Source organism: Hemicordylus capensis, chromosome 1 (assembly GCF_027244095.1).
Source record: "Hemicordylus capensis ecotype Gifberg chromosome 1, rHemCap1.1.pri, whole genome shotgun sequence".
NCBI classification, from domain to species: Eukaryota; Metazoa; Chordata; class Lepidosauria; order Squamata; family Cordylidae; genus Hemicordylus; species Hemicordylus capensis.
This window is the reverse complement of record NC_069657.1, coordinates 295,674,144-295,694,802: the sequence shown is the minus strand read 5'-3', so window position 1 is coordinate 295,694,802 and position 20,659 is coordinate 295,674,144. Positions and strand designations below refer to the sequence as shown.

Sequence of the window (20,659 nt, the reverse complement as noted above, 5' to 3'; positions counted from 1 at the left end):
GCATGAATGAGCCTTGTCCTCACATGCTCCCTTTCTCTTTCTTGTCATTTTGGAGGCAACAGCCACATGGCTTTGGAAACCCGACAGAAAGTTTTCCCCAAGTGTTCCTTACGTTTATTTCAAGATAGTCAGTCTTTTGCTATTTCTACAGTTAAAATCTCAATTTATTGATCTGGAACATGTGAGAGCTAAATATTTACCACTCCCATTTAACAAATCACTTACCCTAAGCCTTTGGACTTGACAGCCCTGTTTCTCTGTCATCTTGAGAAAGTGGTCAAAGTTAGATTGATCTAGCAGAAGATATACTGAAATTCCCCTTGTGGATGCTTCTACAATTTCTTTGAAAATATCCACATCCGTAAACGTATCCATAACTATGGCAATAACCTGTATAAGCAAAAGAGAATTTGTTATACCATTTTATACAGTGATAGCCGTATAAAATTTGAAATATACACCCAGAACTTAATGTGGTGGATATGTATCTCCAATGAACCTTAGTGGAACTCTCCACTACAAAATACTGCCATTCTATGGTACATATTTCCTCAAATTTTAAGCTTACTTGCTTGAGTAAATAACATATGCCTTATTAAAATGGAAATAACTTTATTTTGGTCACATTGCGGTTAGGATTGGGTTGTTTGATACTAGACATCAGAACAAGAGATTTTTCAAACAGCTGTTCCTGCTGTCCATGGGTCACACATGAGGTTGCAGATATAGCACATGGAAATTAAACACAAGACTGGGATTTATTGTTCAGGAGCAAACAATGAAATGCCAAGGCATTGTTGCAGGAGAGGCGAAAGGCTGCTGTTATTCCCCACTTAAGGAATCAAATGCACTACGGAGTGGCACAGTGGAAGAGCACAAAGCCACTAAATTAATAGCAATAACATTGCTATTGTTATTAATATTATCAAACAATTTTTCTGAAATTCACAAAATGGTATTAGAGGACTTGTGTTGCTATGCACTCACCAGTGATATGATCGGCATTAAGTAATAAGTACACATAATATTCCCACAGTCACATTCCTTACTCCACTTAATAGTAGTATATGAATGCTATAGAATTATACTCCAGTTTGAGAATGTAACAAATGTATTTATTGTCTTCTGATAGTTGGAAGGTTGTGGGGGGAAATTGGCGATCAGAAGCTGACTCCAATGTGCTATGATTGTTGATTATCCTAGTACAGGAAGGTGCCTTAGCTACTGTGGGGAAAGAAGCCATGGCTCATGAGGGGTGGAAGGGAGCACAATTTCCAATCCCCACCACCATGGTCACATAGGGATATACCTCTACTTGGCTAAGAGATAATATGCATTGTATCCATCTTGGCCAGACTATGTCAAGTGCAACTCAAGATGGTGGAGCTATTCTCTGTCACTGGAATCCTTAATCAGAGCTGGGCAAAGGACTTTTGGTGCCCCGGGCAAAGCCTGGCTGCTACCCACTGCCTCCCTTGTGTGTTTTTCTCATAGCATCTAATGGCGCCATAGAGATGTTTTACTTCCAGCCACCCCTGCCGCTGTTCATGCTGCCACCTCCTGTGCCGCCAGAGCAGCTGACCAGAGGGCAGGTCAGAGGAGAAGAGGAGATGTGGTGGCGGCAGCAGCAGAGGCAGGTGCAGGCCGGAGTTTCTTAGGATGCCCATCTTGCGCCCGCTGCCACCATGCCTCCCTTCCACCCACCACGCACCTGGTTCTCTGGGAGCCAGAAACAGGAAGACTGGTCCAGGTGGGTGTGCAGGCGGGCAGGGGGAGGAGGAGAGGGGAAAGTGCAGCAGCAGTGGTAGGATGGGGCCTCGAGCCCTGCACCCACCGCCGTGCCTCCTTCTCTCCTCTGACCTGCCTGCCCCCTCTTCTCTCCTCTGCCCCCCTTCTCTCCTCTGACCTGCCTGCCCCCTCTCCCTCAGGAGAGCAGGAAGGGCAGACAGGCCAATGCAGGAGACAGTTGGATGCTGTGCCTGCTGCCCCATCCTCAAGTTCTCCATGTTCCCCACCACAGTGGCTGCATTTGCCACCTTGGCAGAGTCACGCCAGCTGTTAGGGGCAGCGGGGACATCAGCAGAGGCCACTTGACAGGTGAAATTGTGCTTTTCACAGGCGGTCACCCTAAGCAGCTGCTTAGTTGGCTTAGCAGTTGGGCCAGCCTTGTCTTTAACAAGTCTGGACCCTGAGCCATTTTTGGAAGGGTGGTATATCAATCAATCAAATAAATAATGGCAGTCCTCCTCAATGACCTCTCACACCAGGCCACATTTTCATTCAGGCTAACTCCCCCCAATCCCACTTCAAATGTAGTAGACGGAGTCACAATTAGGCATTTTCGCAGAATGATACATGCTACTGAATTTCTCAGAAAACACATCTCTAGAGATTGGGAAGCAATTAAAGCGTTGGTGTTGCTATGACTAGGCCTAAGGGGCACATGCCTCCAGCATCTGGCTGGGTGCTCCAAATACTTCGCCTCCCACCACCAATCTTCTTTGGATGAATCAGGAGGCAGTGGAGAAGGGCACACTCTGGACTGGAATTAAAAAATCCAGCCAAGCAGGTGCTTCCTGTCACTGCCTTCTCCATCCTTGAGTCTCTGTCCTCCTCTCTACATGTGTTTGCAGAAGAAAGGGTAGAGGACACAGCCAAGCATCTTCTCCCATTTCCTCTTACATTCTCTGATCCTTCCCTTTCTATTTGCATGCAAAAGGGAGGGGTTTGCTCTGGGGATGGCTCTGATGGTGCGCTGGATCCTTGGCTTTGTGCCCAGCATAAACATAGGTTCTAGGCTCGATGGAGGGGGTCGGCAGGCCACCCTCTCTATTTTAAAATAAAGCAAATATTGTGGATGAGACCCCCAGTCCTAATAGGATCTTAGCGAAGCCCCTGGCCAAAACAAGGAGGTCCTCCTGGTGATTAATGGCTTCAAGAAGTGGAAGAGGGTAAAGGGTGGCCAGAACCTAAGGGGTATACTAGTGAGTCAAATGGGCCGTAACCCAAAATTTGGCTTTAAAAAAGCCAAATCTGGCACTAGGAGAGCATGAAAAGGTATAATTATCAAAAACTTGGGAGGCTGTGGGTCCAGCTACCTTATCTTTTAAGTATCTAGCAACACCCCTGAAGGAAAGACACTTATAACAGTCTAGAAATAATTAAGAGATTAGGGATAATTAAAAGACTACAACATAAGCCATTGAAAAGCAACAAAACAGCCTAGGGATACCTACGCCTTGTTACCTCCTACATTATAAGAATATATAACACTTTATGCTGTAAACAAACATGAAAACCACAGTGGAAAACATCAAGGTAGAAAGCAGACTATAAAACTAATAGTCTGTTTTTCTTTGACACAAAATGATACTGATACAGTATGTTTCAAGGTGGAATATAAAGTGCTGGTTATCACCTTAAAAGCCCTGAATGGCTTAGGCCTGGGTCACCTGAAAGAACGCCTTTCCCTACAAGATTCCCACCCCTCATTAAGATCATCAGGACAGGGACCATATTTGGGTGCCAGCAGTGGGATCTCCATATGGCCTTATCAGTTGTTGCCTCTAGATTGCAGAACACATTTCCCATAGCTATAAGACACTTATCATTTTTGGAAGCTTTCAAGAGAGCCATAAAGACGCTGGCTTTTAATAATATTTAATTGGTTTTAAATTGGTTTTATAACAAATTTATGTTCTATGTTAACATTTTAATTGCTTTTATTTTATGTTAAATTTTAAATGGCTTGAATTTTTGATGTAAAGTGCCCTGAGCCATTCTGGAATGGGTGGTTTATAAATAAGATAAAATATTACACACACACACACACACACACACACACTTCTGTATTGATCACAGAGAATGGTAAACTTTAAATCTTAGCCAGCAAAACACTATGTTTCTGCACCAAGGATGAAAAGTACAAAGCATTTTTCGAAGGAGCCTTAGTTGCTATAACACTTTTCATTGCAAAGCAAAGAATAAAAACTGAATAATCTTGACCAGAAGAAACAGAGCATAGCTAGCTCAGTCATATTTTTAAAAGAGCAATAAGAAAAATAACCTAGTAATTATGAGTTTAGCTGAGTTCATATATATACCAACAGCAGACCCTAGTGTACCGATATAGTCACCCTGTGGAGTAAAGTGCACCTTTATCTACTTTTGGCCCCAAGGGAGCAGTAAGATTAGATGATAGCATGCTATGGGGCTAGGAAAGAGTCACATATGATCAGTGCAATGATTTATTTATTTAATTAATTTAAAATATTTTATACCGCCCCAAACTTGCGTCTCTGGGTGGTTTACAATTAAAATCATTTAAAACATTAAATCAATTAACAATTAAAATCATTTAAAACATTAAAAACATTTAAAACCCAGTATTACAATTATTTACAACTATAAATCTAATTAAAAGCCTGGGTGAATAAATGTGTCCAGTGCCTTTTTAAAAGTTGCCAGAGATGAAGAGGCTCTTATTTCAACAGGGAATTTATTTCAACAGCATTCCAAAGTCCAGGGGATGCAACGGAGAAGGCCCGTTCCTGAGTAGCCACCAGATGAGTTGGCAACAGCTGCAGGCGAAGCTCTCCAGAAGATCTTAGCAGGCAGTGGGGCTCATGGCAAATAAGACATTCTCTTAAATGATCCCAGGAGAGGATCCTCAATAATAGCAATGTGCCATTCAATTAAATCTCGAATTGATTCCGGTTGAATTGAGGGTGATTCAAGGATTTCCCCTCGAATCAAATCACCCCCCAAATAAAGGGCCTGAAGCAGGGCTGAGGATAATCACCCCCGATATGACCTGAATGTCCTTTTGCTGGGGAGAGCTAGCCTACCAATTGGGATTGGTAGGTAGACCACCCTCCACTTCAGACTTAGCGCATCTGCCTGCTTCAGAAGCTGGTCTATCTGGGTAGACCAGTCCTCCATGGTGGGCTGACACACTAAGTCCATGATAGACCAGCTCTCCCTGGAAAAATGGCACTTGAATCACCCAAATCAATTTGAGCTGGCTGTTTTTGACGAATCAATACAAGGATTCTGTTATTTGATCTGAGCTCGAATAGATCACAGAATTTGATTTGTACACACCTCTACTCAATAAGTAGTACACACACCTCTACTCTATATTTAATGTAGAGGCAGTCCATTTGCTTTACTGACCTTTTCATCATGTGATGAAACTAGGCATCAATAACTGAGAAACCTGCATCATAGATGAGTTAGCCTTATACAGAGTCAGAAAACTGGTCTATCTAACCCAAAACTTCTGGCAGAAGTTCTCCAAAGCATCAGGGAGAGGTCATTCTCAGCACCTACTACCTGACATTCTTTGACTGGAAATGCCAGGGATTGAAGATGGAACCATCTGTATTCAGAGAATGTGTTCTAACAGTGAGCTATACCCTGTTCCAATGGGAGGCTGAAACTGAGAGGCAGATAACACTTTTCTGTCTCAATGACACTCAACACAGATTGCAAACCAAACAAGCAAGAAAAGTACAACCATCAATAAAAACCAATTTGGTACTTAATTTACGCCAGAAAATTCCAAAACAAAATTCAAAGTAGGCAGCAATTAAATAACCATAATAATGACAATAATAATAATGATTATTATGATAAAATAATAATGACATTTCAAAAATATTATGAGCTGCACTATATTAACATAATAAAAATTAATAAAATTAATCCCTAGCAACATTAAAGGATATAAATGAACAGACTCAAAAAACCCAGACCCAGCCTAGTAGCAATAAAATTTCAAATAAATTAGCATGCCAATTTACTAGGTGCCATCATTCTCAAATTGCCCAAGTTAGTGTTAGAAGTTAAGGACTTTGCGCTGTCTCTTGTCTCAGACAGTGGGGGACAGACTAGTGAGTTAGAGGGCTAGAGGATCAAGACATTGGTCATCCCTTCTCTACTGCTCTGACACTATCCCTTTGGAATGTAGATTGCTAATCTCAGGGACTTCCTTCCTTCCAGCAACTCACTTCCTCCTTCTCTTCCGTTCCTTCTACCTTGCAACATGGCAAGCTCCTCTCCCTGCACCATGTGTGCAGAGAAGATGCAGAATCCATCTGCATCCAGCTAGATAGATAGATTAGAGATCCTAACTCCTCACTTTCCTATCTAGAATGGAGTTCCTTAATAAATGCCTTATATATTGATTTGAAACTATGAATTGGCTCCAAGTTACTTTACTCTCAGCATACACGCCTTAAGTCAATTCCGCTGTGTTGTGCCTCTGTGCACTCTCCTATAATGAAAAAAGGGATTCTCTTACCACAGAGAATTCTCAACAATTAGGATATCCGTATTACAAAGTATTGCTTTGGCAAAATGTCCCTCTTGGCTGTATCGGGCCTGGAAGTTACATACTCCATTCCCAAGGAAGCAGATAGTTCAAGAGGGCACAGCTCCCTGCTGGAGGTCTCCTGCAGTAATAGATCAGCTTTGCAAGAAGGCAATGACTGACGTTGGAACGGGGAGGGGGGGCTTTTTAAAACCATCCAGGCTAGTGGCCATCACCACATCCCATGGTAGAGAATTCCATACATTAATTATGTGCTGTGTGAAAAAGTACTTCCTTTGGTTGGTCCTAAATTTCCCGGCCTTCAGATTCATGGGATGACCCTGGGTTCTGGTGTTGGGAGGGGGGGTGGGATTTATCTCGGTCTACTGTCTCTACTCCATGCATACTTTTATACACCTCTATCATGTCTTTCTGTGGTTGCCTCTTTTCCAAACTAAAAAGCCCGAGATGCTGTAGCCTTGCCTCATAAGGAAGGTGCTCCAGGTCTCTGATCATAAGAAAATAAGAATAGCCCTGCTGGATCAGGCCCAAGGCCCATGTAGTTCAGCATCCTGTTTCACACAGTGGCCCACCAGATGCCGCTGGAAGCTTACAGGCAGGAGTTGAGGGCATGGCCTCTCTCCTGCTGTTACTCCCCTGCAACTGGTACTCAGAGGCATCCTGCCTTTGAGGCTGGAGGTGGCCTTGGTTCACCTTGGTTGCCTCCTTCTGCACCTTTCCCAGTTCTAGAATATCCTTCTTGAGATATGGTGACAAAAGCTGTATGCTTTTGTGACCGCACCATAGATTTGTATAAGGGCATTATGATATTAGCATTTTTATTTTCACCCCCTTCCTAATGACTCCTAGCATGGAATTGACCTTTTTCACAGCTGCCACACACTGAGTCGACAGTTTCAGTGAGCTGTCTACCCAAGATATTTCTGCTGGTCAGTCACTGACAGCTCAGACTCCATCAGTGTATATGTATTATGTTCATATATTCAGTCTATGTTCACAAGTTCAGTGTATATGCATTATGTATATGTAATATGTCAGTCACGATCTCTTTCTGCAATCTCTTTTTTGTATTCTCTACAAAGTAGTAGAGGCATTTTTAGCCCACTTTCCTTAAGTAAGTTTATGAGATCACCTGGGATTCTGTATGAGTCCATGTGTGTGTCCCCACTCTGTCAACTTCACAATGCATGGACCAATATGAACCAAATGGGGCACAGTGGGTGAGTGTGCATGAGCGATGCACGCAGTTGTAGTTCCTACTTCCAGGTACATCTGGTAAACATTGGTACAGGGTGGCAGGGAGGTACGCTGACGCCCTGACGGGCTTTTAAGGACTCGTGTACTGGTGGGGGAAACGCAATGGGGGGAGGGTAGGATTTCTGCTAGTCCTGATTCCTATGTGTGTTTACACAGAAATAAGCTCCAGTAGAATCAATGTACTTACTTTCTAGTAATTTATTCCAAGCTTTGCTCAGGGCCTCTGTTTCTCCTCTTTTGTAAGGTAAGAGAAGGGAGGCAGAGGGAGAAAACAAATGCCCATGAAAGGAAATGGGGGGAGGAGGAATGGTTGTTTAACTATAAAAGTGCGGGAGTGCTCGTAGACTGTCCTTATCAGGCACCTATGTTCAGAACCAGGAAGTCACTCACTAGAAATTGCCAGGACTTGCCCCTTCCAAATTTGGCTTCAGAATTCTCAGTGGGCAAAGTTATGCTTTTTGCTAACGTTCCCTTAGTTATTTTCCCTGTTATTATGGGGATTTCAAACAGCAATTACTCAAAAATCACTAGATTGATGTTTTTCAAACCAACAAAAGGCACCAGTCCCATATGGATCTGAATTTTTGGGAAATGATAAAAAGACATCAAACATTTAAAAATATGCATTATCTGTAGGACATCAAAACTTTGAAACCTCTTTTTAGGAGTTAAAAACGTGAAACTGTTGTATCTTAGCCATTTTGCAATGGATGTGCACCAAATATGGAGGGGTGGTAACTCTTGTCCCCGAGTTGATGTGTGCAGGATTGGATGGATATGTTTGACTTTAAGAGCATAGAACGTTCAGGGCCTATAATGGAGGAATGTTGAAAACACTCCTCATTTTAACTATACTGGCTCAACTGTGCCAGTATAATGGCTATGAATGTTTACAAATATTTTTGATTGATATTGTACAGGTGAAACTCGAAAAATTAGAATATTGTGCAAAAGTTAATTAATTTCAGTAATGCAAATTAAAAGGTGAAACTGATATATGAGATAGACGCATTACATGCAAAGCGAGATAAGTCAAGCCTTAATTTGTTATAATTGTGATGATCATGGCGTACAGCTCATGAGAACCCCAAATCCACAATCCCAGAAAATTAGAATATTGTGAAAAGGTTCAACAGTCTAGGCTCCAGGTGTCCCACTCCAATCAGCTAATCAATCCATCACACCTGCAAAGGGTTCCTGAGCCTTTAAATGGTCTCTCAGTCTGGTTCATTAGGAATTACAATCATGGGAAAGACTGCTGACTTGACAGTTGTGCAGAAAACCATCATTGACACCCTCCATAAGGAGGGAAAGCCTCAAAAGGTAATTGCAAAAGAAGTTGGATGTTCCCAAAGTGCTGTATCAAAGCACATTAATAGAAAGTTATGTGGAAGGGAAAAGTGTGGAAGAAAAAGGTGCACAAGCAGCAGGGATGACCGCAGCCTGGAGAGGATTGTCAGGAAAAGGCCATTCAAAAGTGTTGGGGACTTTCACAAGGAGTGGGCTGAGGCTGGAGTTAGTGCATCAAGAGCCACCACACACAGACGGATCCTGGACATGGGCTTCAAATGTCGTATTCCTCTTGTCAAGCCGCTCCTGAACAACAAACAACCTCAGAAGCGTCTTACCTGGGCTCAAGAAAAAAAGAACTGGTCTGTTGCTCAGTGGTCCAAAGTCCTCTTTTCTGATGAGAGCAACTTTTGCATCTCATTTGGAAACCAAGGACCCAGAGTCTGGAGGAAGAATGGAGAGGCACACAATGCAAGATGCTTGAAGTCCAGTGTGAAGTTACCACAGTCTGTGTTGATTTGGGGAGCCATGTCATCTGCTGGTGTTGGTCCACTGTGCTTCATTAAGTCCAGGGTCAACGCAGCCATCTATCAGGAGATTTTGGAGCACTTCGTGCTTCCTTCCGCAGACAAGCTGTATGGGGATGCTGACTTCATTTTCAAGCAGGACTTGGCACCTGCCCACACTGCCAAAAGTACCAAAACCTGGTTCAATGACCATGGGATTACTGTGCTTGATTGGCCAGCAAACTCGCCTGACCTGAACCCCATAGAGAATCTATGGGGCATTGCCAAGAGAAAGATGAGAGACATGAGACCAAACAATGTAGAAGAGCTGAAGGCCGCTATTGAAGCATCCTGGTCTTCCATAACACCTCAGCAGTGCCACAGGCTGATAGCATCCATGCCACGCCGCATTGAGGCAGTAATTGCTGCAAAAGGGGCCCAAACCAAGTACTGAATACATATGCATGCTTATACTTTTCAGAGGTCCGATATTGTTCTATTTACAATCCTTGTTTTATTGGTTTCATGTAATATTCTAATTTTCTGGGATTGTGGATTTGGGGTTCTCATGAGCTGTACGCCATGATCATCACAATTATAACAAATTAAGGCTTGACTTATCTCGCTTTGCATGTAATGCATCTGTCTCATATATCAGTTTCACCTTTTAATTTGCATTACTGAAATTAATGAACTTTTGCACGATATTCTAATTTTTCGAGTTTTACCTGTATATCTTTTGGATTTAAGCATGTTGATATTTATGATAGTATCAAAAATGTATTCTTATGTGTTTTATTTTGTGTAGGCTCTTTTTAATATTTTTGTATGTATCCATACACATATTTAAAATGGGGGGAAATCTTGCTCTTACCGCACTCAGTGATGCATTTGCTGTAAAGCAATCTTTTCCTCATTTGCTTTAAGAAATGGTACACTACACTTCTTCACTAACTCTAGGTTCTAAATAAATTTACTTGCTTTTTATTTTGAGTTGAAAAGGAACAAAACTAGGATAATTACATATTAAAAACATGATAATGTACAGGTGTTAAAAAGTTCACTGAATGTATGTCAGTTTTGACTCATAACATTACAAACCAATTAACTTGAAACCCTTAGAACAACAGGCCCATATCCAACTCCTGTGTGCACCAACTCCTGTGTGCTTACTCATACAACTTATTTTGGCAAAGGCAACTGCTGACCTCATATTCTTGCTACTTGAATTCAGGAGACCCTTGTTATCCATGGGTTTGTGGATCGCGGTTTCATGTCTCCATGGATGGGTCTTACAGACCCAATTTCTTTATCCACAGTATGAAATATAAGCAGTTTTTTGCCTATCTGCAGTTCTTGAGTGTCTGGAAATGACTTCTGATGTGATGTGATTTCTGGCTGACATATTGAAGTGCAGAGCCATTTTGTGGTTCATTTTTTTGGGTTTTTTTTAAGACTTTAAAAAAAAGGATTAGGTGCATGCCTAGAGAACATGCTTTTCTATCAATATTTCTGCCCCCTCCCTGCTTTTTTGGACCTTTTTAAGCTCAGGGAACCTAACCTATCAATTCCCATTGTCTCAAGGTTTCATTATTCATGGTTTCCAAATTCGTGCTAATTGGTGGGCACTGAATCCCCACAAATAACAACGGCCATCTGCAGTGTCACCTTTCAGGGAGAGAATTCACAAGGGGTGAGGGATCCTGAAATGTGGGCTGGAGTGCTGAAAGCCCCTCTAGGCATGTGAACAGGTTTGTGAAAACACACTGGAGCTTCTGACTCATTTTTCTAGCAGAAACTTCCTGCATTTCATCACAAATCAAGCAGCAGAGTGGGCTGTTTAAAAAGGGAGGGTTTAGATGCCCCTTCTGAGCTTTTCAGGTGCTTAGATTTCATTGGCACCTTAAAATGCCCCTGTTCGGCGGAGGGAGATTTAGAGGAGGCGCTGCACTTTTTAACAGCCTCCTGGGGAACGTTGTCAGCCGCCACAGCATCCACCACTCCATCCCCAGTCCTCTCAGAGACTATCGGGGCACCATGAGGAGCATCGGAAAGAGGGCCCTCCGAAAGGGATCCTCTGAGCATGTCCCTGGTATGAGCCAACTCTATGAGTGCTCAAAGTAAAATTAACGAACGCTGCGATCGCGGTGGGAAAAAGGGGGGGGAGGCAAATACTCACAGACAACAGCCGAAGGGGAGGGAACGTTAACACTGGAAGGGCGGCAAGTATAGAAAAGAAAGGTACAAATGAATCACACATGAAGGGAACCGCGCACATGGCAACTTCTCTCCCCGCCCGGCACACAGGAGAAGGTAAAAAGAAGAAAGAGCGTGGCTAAACTCTCTGTTTTCCAAGTAAGTACGCAGAACTGTCTTCAGAGCTAGACAGGACCAGAACTGGGGTCCAGGGGGCGATGCAACCAGCTAAGAGGGCGAGTTTAAATTTGATTGGCCCTGTCTCAGAGCATGCTGAGCCTAAAAACCCGTCATGTGAAGGATGCCCTCCCCATACCTTGGAAAAAATTAATTCCTCCCAAGAGGCAACAAACTCCCATTTGTTCAGTCTTGTAAATATGGAATAGGATTTCGCAATATGTATCTGCCAGGGATGTTCACCTGAAAACAGAGGGAAAACCTCCTTGGCAGATACATAATCAGAAGATTACGTTCTATGCAGATTTCAGCTAGCTGCTGTGCTCTCTGTTTTACTGCTATTTTTCCATTTGCAAAGAGATTCTTAGGCAGCAGCTAGTTATGCGAGAGGGCCACATTTATTGGGTGGAAGACTGATTGGTGGTGGACAGCATTCCGTCTAACAGGGATTTCCAGATGTTGTTCACTACAACTCCCAGCATCCTTAGCTGCAACGGCCTTTGGCTGGGGATTATGGGAGTTGTAGTCAACATGTGAGAATTCCTTTTAGAGGGGACACTGGTGGTAGATGGTTGGCTACACCCAGTTTGCCCTTATCACTCCCCCAAATAGGCTGCTGATAAGCCCACTAGCTACAACCTAATCCCTCCATAAACCCCTCTTCCTTCTTGACTGGCAACTGTGAAGGCAACTGCAAATTCTATTGCCACCCCCTTCAAAGTACTTTCTGGTCCTCCGGGGAGTGCCCTAAGAAACCCTATTCTGTATAATTAAAATAATCCTCTATAATAAAATCCCTGGTGCGCGTCCGTGTCAAATGCCTGGTGTGCGTCCGTGTCTCCCTCGGCTGTTCTGGGCATGCGCTCTGCGCATGCCCAGAACACGCCGAGGGAGACACAACCGCCGGGACCAGGCGGCCATGTTGGACTGCAGCACAGACACTTCCAACAGTTAAAAACACACACAGCCACATTGAAACACGCGCTCCGCTTGCAAGAAGGGGAAACCCGTTAGGCAGCACCGGCGGGCATGCGACCCCCGGCCATGCGACCCCCGGCCCCCGCGACCAACTGGCGACCCCTGCCCCACTCCCCTTCATGGCCACCAATGCCCAGCCCGCCCCCGAGGGCTCTGTCCAGGTCCCGCAAAAATCTCACCCCCAGCCAGAGCAGACTCGCCGCTGCCTGCAGTTCGCCAGCAGCAAAAGCCAAAAAAGAGTTGGGAACCCGGTGGGGAGAAGCCGGAGGAGGCAGTGGGCTGGCGGCCACTTAGTCAGCCAGCGAGCCGAGCGTCGGAGCCAACGAAGGACCAGTTTTGCTCCCAGAGGCGGAGGAACGGCCGGGGGTGCGCGATGGAGCCGCGGGCCCTGCCAGGACAGCAGACAGCTGACGGCAGCGGCTGGGGTCCTTGAAGACGGGGAGGCTGTGGGAGCCGCCACAGAGGCCGACCCAGGAAATGGCCACCGAGCCACCGCACTGTGCGACAAGCAGTGGCGAGGCTGAGCGCCTTCCGCGGGCCGTCCAGGGAGACGCGCTGCCGGGCTCTGCAGCAGCGACCGTGGGGGAGGTTGAAGAGGAAGAAGCGGGTGAAGGGACAGGGCGACTCTTCAGCGGTTGCGTCCCGCTTTCTCATCAGGTAGCCGGGCACATGTATGGCAAGGATAAGGGCGGAAAGTGAGGGTGTCGGGGGCAAGCTAGGGAGAGCGGGGTGGCGAGGCGAGGCGAGGCGGGCCCACTGCTTCTACTGTGCTGGGTGTGAAGGAAGGAATGGAGAGAGAGGGAGAAAGAGAGAGAGAGAGAGAAGGAAGGATGGAAAGAGGGAAAGAGAAAGAAAAAAAGAAGGGAGGGAGAAGAGGGGGAAGGAAGAAAAGGAGGGAGAGGGAGAGAGAAGGAAGGCAGGAAAGAGGGAGAGAGAGAAAAAAAGGAAGGGAGGGCGAGAGGGAGGGAGAAGGAAGGAAGGAATGGAGAGAGAGGGAGAAAGAGAGAAGGAAGGAAGGAAAGAGGGAAAGAGAAACAAAAAAAGAAGGGAGGGAGAAGAGGGGGAAGGAAGAAAAGGAGAGAGAGGAAGAGGGAGAGAGAAGGAAGGCAGGAAAGAGGGAGAGAGAGAAAGAAAAAGAAAAAAGAAGGAAAGGAGGACAAGAGGGAGGGAGAAGGAAGGAAGGAAAGAAAGAAAGAAAAAAAGAAAGAAAGGCTACTAGCGCCCGTTATTTTAACGGGCTTAAAAATACTAGTTATTTATAATTACTGTGGTGGTAAATATAGCAAATAGTTCTTTCTTTCTTTCTTTCTTTCTTTCTTTCTTTCTTTCTTTCTTACATTTCTATACCGCCCAAAACTTGTGGTTTGTTAGACTGAGGAAAAGAAAAGAAAAACAGGTACACTGAAAAACATTATGGAAAACACATATTTTTAAAAGAACAAAGGAAAAGTTGCTAAAGGGAAATTCATAGTATCATTAAAATTAGACAAGGAAACCATTCAGCCTTAACAAGTGGACTTGTACTGCTATTCAGAATGAAATTCAGCTGCAACCCTTTCAAGTCTTTTAATCATTCACTGCTAGAAAAGTGATCATTAAAACATTCTCAAACTCAGGTGTGCAATGTTTCAAGACGTTTACAGACAACACTGTATATTGAATGTTATGACATTTGTGAAGTTAAGGATCAAGCCTTCCAGAAAAGAACTTTAAAAAATGAATGCATGCTTGAATGTCATTGTAATAGATACTGGCTAGCTTTCAAGTCTTCCACAATTTAAATTTTACTAATTGCATATTTCTCAAAAGGTTGATTAAAGCCATTGTGCTTACTGTTGAAGAAGCTGTTGAATAATTCTTCCAGCTTCTGAAAAGTTTAGAAAAAGATGATAAAAGGTAACAAATTAATATCCTTCAAGAATGGCTTCCATTAATGTCCCCTGCACGCTACTGAAACTGCCTGCAGAAAAATCAGAAATGATTTCCACGCTACTCTGGATTCCTTGGAAGAAGAGCGGGATATAAATAAGATAAAGAGATAGATAGAGATGTGCCTGTGTGCACTATACACAGATTATATGTGTGTTGAACATAATGTAGGAATCTATTATACTAATTCTCCTGGGTGTGCCTTGGAATGTGCGTTCCAGAGCCCAACTGATTGGCTGGGCAGCAGACGTGCCTGATTGGCTGAGGCACACCCAGAAAGATTGGTTGCTGTGGTGGCGGCCCAGCCGTGGAGGCCAGAGATGGCGGGCCTGGCCGCGGAGGCAAGGCCCAGGAGGGGGGGAAGAAAGGGGGGTCAGAAGTAGCAGTGGGGAGGAGAGGTGGCTGGGCCTGGAAGCAGAGACTGGGGCAGAAGTCGGGGGGAGAGGTAACCGCTGGCCCCAAAGAGCGCACAGATGCTCTATGCGGGGTCGGCTAGTATGACTTAAAAGAGAACCAGCTGGGCCGAGCACAGATGCCCGGCTGGCCGCCCTGCTTCTCCCCCCACCACACACACACCTGGCCCACTCCTCCTCCCTCCTGCCCAGCCTGCTTCCCCTGCCCGTTGCTTCTGGCTGGTGGGCCGGCCGACTGGCCGGCCTACTTCTTCTCGTCCACCCACCCCTGCCCGGTACTTTCTGGCTGTCAGGCCGCCCGCCACCTCCTCCTCCTGCCTGCCACCTCCTCCTGCCCGCCCACCCGCCAATTCCCAGCGGCGGGGCCAGCCCACCGCCGCCTACTCCTGCCAGCCAGGTAGCCCGCCGCTGCCGTCTGCTCCCTGTGGCCAGATAGCCTGCCGCCGCCTGTTGCTCCGGTGGCCAACCTGGCCTGCCACCGCTGCCTGCTGCTGCTCCTGCCAGCCGGGTGGCCCACCACTGCCTGCTCCTGCTCCCTCCTGCCCCCTGCCACCGGCATCCCAATTTTGTCCCCCATCCCCGTCGCTAATTGGCAGCTGCTCGCAAACTCACGCAAGAGCTGCCATGCAAGGAATTAGCGATGGGTACACCTAGGAGAAATAAATAGATGGGTCTTTACTTCAGCACCAGTCTTGTAATCCCAGGAACATCCTATCCAACCTTGCATCACATGAACATGGTGGGAAGCGGAGGTGGGGGAAAGACCATCACCTATGCACCTATAACTATGGCCTGGACAAATATACAGCAGAGTGAGGTGGTAGAGTGCTGAGTTAGTAGAGCAAATTGTACTACTCCAGATGCTGTAGTACTGCAGGTGGGAAATCACATTATTTAACGCTACCCTATATTAGCAAATCCTCGCAAATAGAAATAAACACAGATAGCAAAGGGCTTGGATACAACCTTTCTCCTTGTTGTGCTAGTTTTCTATCTTCAGGAAGGTGTTTTTCTTATGTGGAGGACAATGAAGATCAGGAATTGCCACTTGCAGTCTGAAGTGATGGAGTTTATTCTACTATGTCATTCTCTAGCATCTGCCGACCAGGCTTCAACCTCTATCAAAGAGAAAAGTGTGTAACTACCTAGTGCTAGCCTGTAAGTGTGCACAGATTATTGTTAATGTCTAACAATGAAGAAGAGCTGGTCTGTGGAGAGGACAGCTGGTCTTGTGGTAGTAAGCATGACTTGTCAGCTAAACAGGGTCCACCCTGGTTGCATATGAATGGGAGACTTGATGTGTGAGCACTGTAAGATTTCCCCTTCAGGGGATGGAGCCACTCTGGGAAGAAAAGGTTCCAAGTTCCTTCCCTGCAATTTCCAACATAGGGCTGAGAGAGATTCCTGCCTGCAACCTCGGAGAAGCCGCTGCCAGTCTGTATAGACAAGACTGAGCTAGATGGACCTATGGTCTGACTCAGTATATCCTATGTTCCTAAACGGTCATATTCACAGTGAAGAAAAACACTTCTGGAAGCACCAATTAGATGTGCCATCACCCACAGCTTGTTGGCAATGTGTAATATATACCAATTATCCACCATCTCTTTTTGAGGTATATATACACAAATATGCACAGTGGTTACTGGATTGCCAGATGTCCAGTGCCTGCTCACCTCACACATGGCTGGCTTTAAAGAATAGCATAACACAGTTCTCAAATATCCTTTCAGTAATGACTTACCACCTAAATTAAGAAGAAGCTCAGCAAAGAGTTTCCCTTCCTAAATAAATACGTATCCCCAGAGCAACTACACTCCTCTCTCCAAGGGGAGAGGAGATTGAGTGGAGACTGAGAATCTTCTGTGCTTAAAATGGAGAACACTTCTTTTTTAACCGTAACTCAGAGAAAAGATGCACCCTCTAAATTGGATTTGTGGGAAAGGCAGCATGCTGTTTGAAAAATATCCAGAGCAGGTGTTGCATGTAATTAGAGTGCTGGGGCTACTGTCCTAGACTTAATTCAATAACTCATTGCCTTTTGAGCCTTTATTAAGCATACATTAATGTTCACTTGAAATCTCTGCAGCTGATACCAACATCTAGTCCTCAGAGCATGGAATTTCTGCAGCTGTAATTTATGTTCAAATGCAATGAAGCCAAAGGGAAATGCTTGTTAATTCTCCAGAGTTGGTCATGACTACATTCTTACTCATGAGGAGTAAGACTAATATAACCAACACAGAAAATATGGATTATAATGGTTACATTCTTGTAGGAAAATACAACTACCCTAGTGCTACCTATGGCCATAGGGTAGTTTGAGTGCAATTCCAGCAAGCTGCTTAACTAGAAGGTTAGAGACAACAATTTACAACCACAGGCACACATTTAATCAGAGATCTCTGCTTAACCATGGCCGATAGCCTGAGAATATTAACAACCAACTGTAATGGTCATGGGATGCCCATTAAAAGGTCAGGAGCCCTTAAATGTTTCACAAACAAAATCCTGAAACAATTCTTCAAAAGAAGGTTAGCTACAAGCCTGATACACAGTCCAACTTCGGCAAATGTTAGTAAAATGAAAAAGGAGCAGGGATACTGCTTATCAGATCTGATTTCAGCTGATAATTACCATTAAAGAGAGAGGCTAGTTAACATTAAAAAGGCCCACTTGGGAATATTTTTTTTTAAAGTCCAACTTTTGAATACAAAAGATAATTGACTAAACAGCAATGCTAAATTTCGGGTTTGCAGGAATATGGAATCAACGCTTATCGTAATACACATCTTGACATTGGACTACTAATAATTAAACTATTTTCATTTATTAATAATGTGACCTCCCTTTGCTTATAAATAAATAAATAAATCTCAATAAATTCTGTGTAAGCTGAAAATCTGCATATTCTTACAGAAATAAATGTTGGTCTAAAAACAAAATATGATTCTTTGCATCATTAGGCTGTATAAGCACTTCCCTACAGTCCAAACCCCAGGGCATTTCTTCCTTGTCTGGTCAATACTATTGCCAATCACCTGAAAGTACACACAGTGGTGATGTAGATAGTAGAGATATGCACGAATCGTATTTTGCAATTCTATTGAACCTTGAATCAATTAGTAAAAACTCAAATAGATTTGTTGAAACAGCTGGATGGACGTTGCTGGTCAGTTTGACGAATCGAATCAAAAATTCAAAAATAAATAAATTGTGTGATTTGCCCATAGGGAGCAATGGGGAATTCAGATCACCCCATTGTTCCCCATGGGTAGGTCCTAGGTTCACCAAAGTGGGTTGGGTGGTAGGGCATGAAGGTGCTACCTTACCACCCAGTCCACAAAGGAGAGGAGAGCTGGTTTAAGGAGAGGAGAGCTGGTTTAAGGAGAGGAGAGCTGGTCTTGTGGTAGCAAGCATGACTTGTCCCCATAGCTAAGCAGGGTCTGCCCTAGTTGCATATGAATGGGAGACTTGATCTGTGAGCACTGCAAGATATTCCCCTCAGGGGATGAAGCTGTTCTGGGAAGAGCAGAAGGTTTCAAGTTCCCTCCCTGGCTTCTCCAAGATAGGGCTGAGAGAGATTCCTGCCTGCAACCTTGGAGAAGGCGCTGCCAGTCTGTGAAGACAATACTGAGCTAGATAGACCAATGGTCTGACTCAGTATATGGCAGTTTCCTATGTCCCTATGTTCCAAAAGCAATTGACAAGTGGGTGGTTTTAAATTAAAAAAAAACTTTCTCAAAGAACTCCTACAACCTTGGAGAAGCTGCTACCAGTCTGTGCAGACAATACTGAGCTAGATAGACCAATGAACTGACTTGGTATACAGCAGCTTCCTGTTTCCTATTGGCAAAACATGGAGAGTGCACACATTTTGCAACCATGCCCTGAAAAATACTGCAGAAGCACACAGTAAAAGGAACCCTGTCCCTCCCAACACAGAACACACATTTCAAACACAGTCCAAAAACGGCCAAAAAAGAATCACTAACCCTGAATCCACTGCCAGCCACAGTGTCTGCACTGCAGTAACATCACTGGCACAAGTTGCTCTGTCATGCACAATTATGAATCCATCTTTACTTTCCAGCATTACAATTGCCACAACAGCACTCTTTGCAGCAAACACAGCCATAAGCTCAAATACAGCAATGTCTTCAGCCACATTCTGACTGAGCGAGTACAGAAGAGCAATGAGTAAAGCACAAATTAGTCTCAAGGTCAGACATGGAGCTTATCACAGCAATCACCATGAAATATTACACACACACACACACACACACACACACACACACACACACACAGAGTCCGTTTCTCACCACAACACTATCTCACATACAAAACAAGCCACAACTCAAGGAAAGCAGGCAGGCACACGAGTTCTGCCTTTGTTAATCTGAGATCCAGCAAAACCAGATAGTTATATCCAGCAATAGTTAGCACAGCATTCCTTCCTCCTTCCTTGCTCCTGTGTCTTCAAGAGAGGCATAAGCGCTTGTTCTCTCTGCCTCCCAGTCCCTTTGCATACATTTTGAAATTCCCTCCAAAATGTCTCCCCTCCTCTCTTCAGCCAATGGGGCATAGTTGCCCATGCCAACACTTGATATGAATTACAATAAGCCAACCAAGAAGCAAGGAGATCTCAAGTCAATTGGAAGCCAGTGCCAGAAAACCAAGGAAAAAAACATGAGAAAAACCAAGGGAAAAACATGGAGACAAAATGACGCTTACAATGTGAATCACTCAAATCAATTCACATCGAATTGGGGCTGATACATTTGATAAATGAATCTTGCCTTCAATGTAGGGGTGATTTGATTTGAGGTTGAGCAAGCAAATCACTCCCAATTCTGCACAAATTGAACTGTACATCTCTACTAGATAGAATAAAGTCGAAATGCACTCACTCTCACTTTATAAATGTACAAAATGAAAAGGTGGTGAAACTATCTAATATGAGATACAAATATATTTGTGCCTAAATGACTGTCAGAAATGTATGCAGATGTGCTCATTGATTTTCATATATATGGCAACAGCTACTCTAAGCTGAATTATTAGCATTAGGGGTGTGCATGGACCATTTTTTCACAGTTCAGTCCGAATTTGGACTGAACTGTGGATCCATGGGTTTGACCGAACCAGCTTGAACCATTTCAGTGGTTCAAGGGATGAGGGCAGCTAGAGGCATCTTTCAAAGTAAATGAGAAGGTCCTTCCTGGCTACCCAAGCTGCCTGGACAGAGCAGTGGTGCGGCACTCCCCCCAGCAGCCAGCACAGCTTGGATCCAGTACTTACCTGGCCTCTGCACATGCACAGAGGCCAGGTGAGTGCTGGAGCTGTGCCGCCACCATGTGGGCTGCTGGGGGGAGCACTGAACCGCTGCTCCGTCCAGACAACTTTAGTACTCAGTAAAGATCTTCTCACTTACTTTTGAAGAAGCCTCTCACTGCCCTCACCCCTCTTGCTGCCAAACCACCAAACTGGTTCCCTTTGGACCAGGTTCAGTTTGGATTGATCTTGGACTGGGCCCCCTTACTGAAAGGCAGCCCAGTTTGCAATCAAATCAGTCCTGT

General features: G+C 44.5%; 1 protein-coding gene across 7 annotated transcripts in view; it reads right to left on the bottom strand.

Moving 5' to 3' along the window:
- The window catches only part of FAM83B (family with sequence similarity 83 member B), a 79,183-nt gene that overhangs the window by 16,482 nt on the left and 42,042 nt on the right, over nucleotides 1-20,659 (bottom strand). For 6 of the 7 annotated variants that reach the window (XM_053286420.1, XM_053286419.1, XM_053286422.1 and 3 more), the window contains one exon: nucleotides 226-390. In XM_053286420.1, the coding sequence (XP_053142395.1) occupies nucleotides 226-390 (165 nt within the window). Of the gene's footprint in view, nucleotides 1-225; nucleotides 391-16,046; nucleotides 16,199-20,659 lie in introns of all 7 variants that reach the window. The other variant, XM_053286425.1, reaches the window with a different exon arrangement.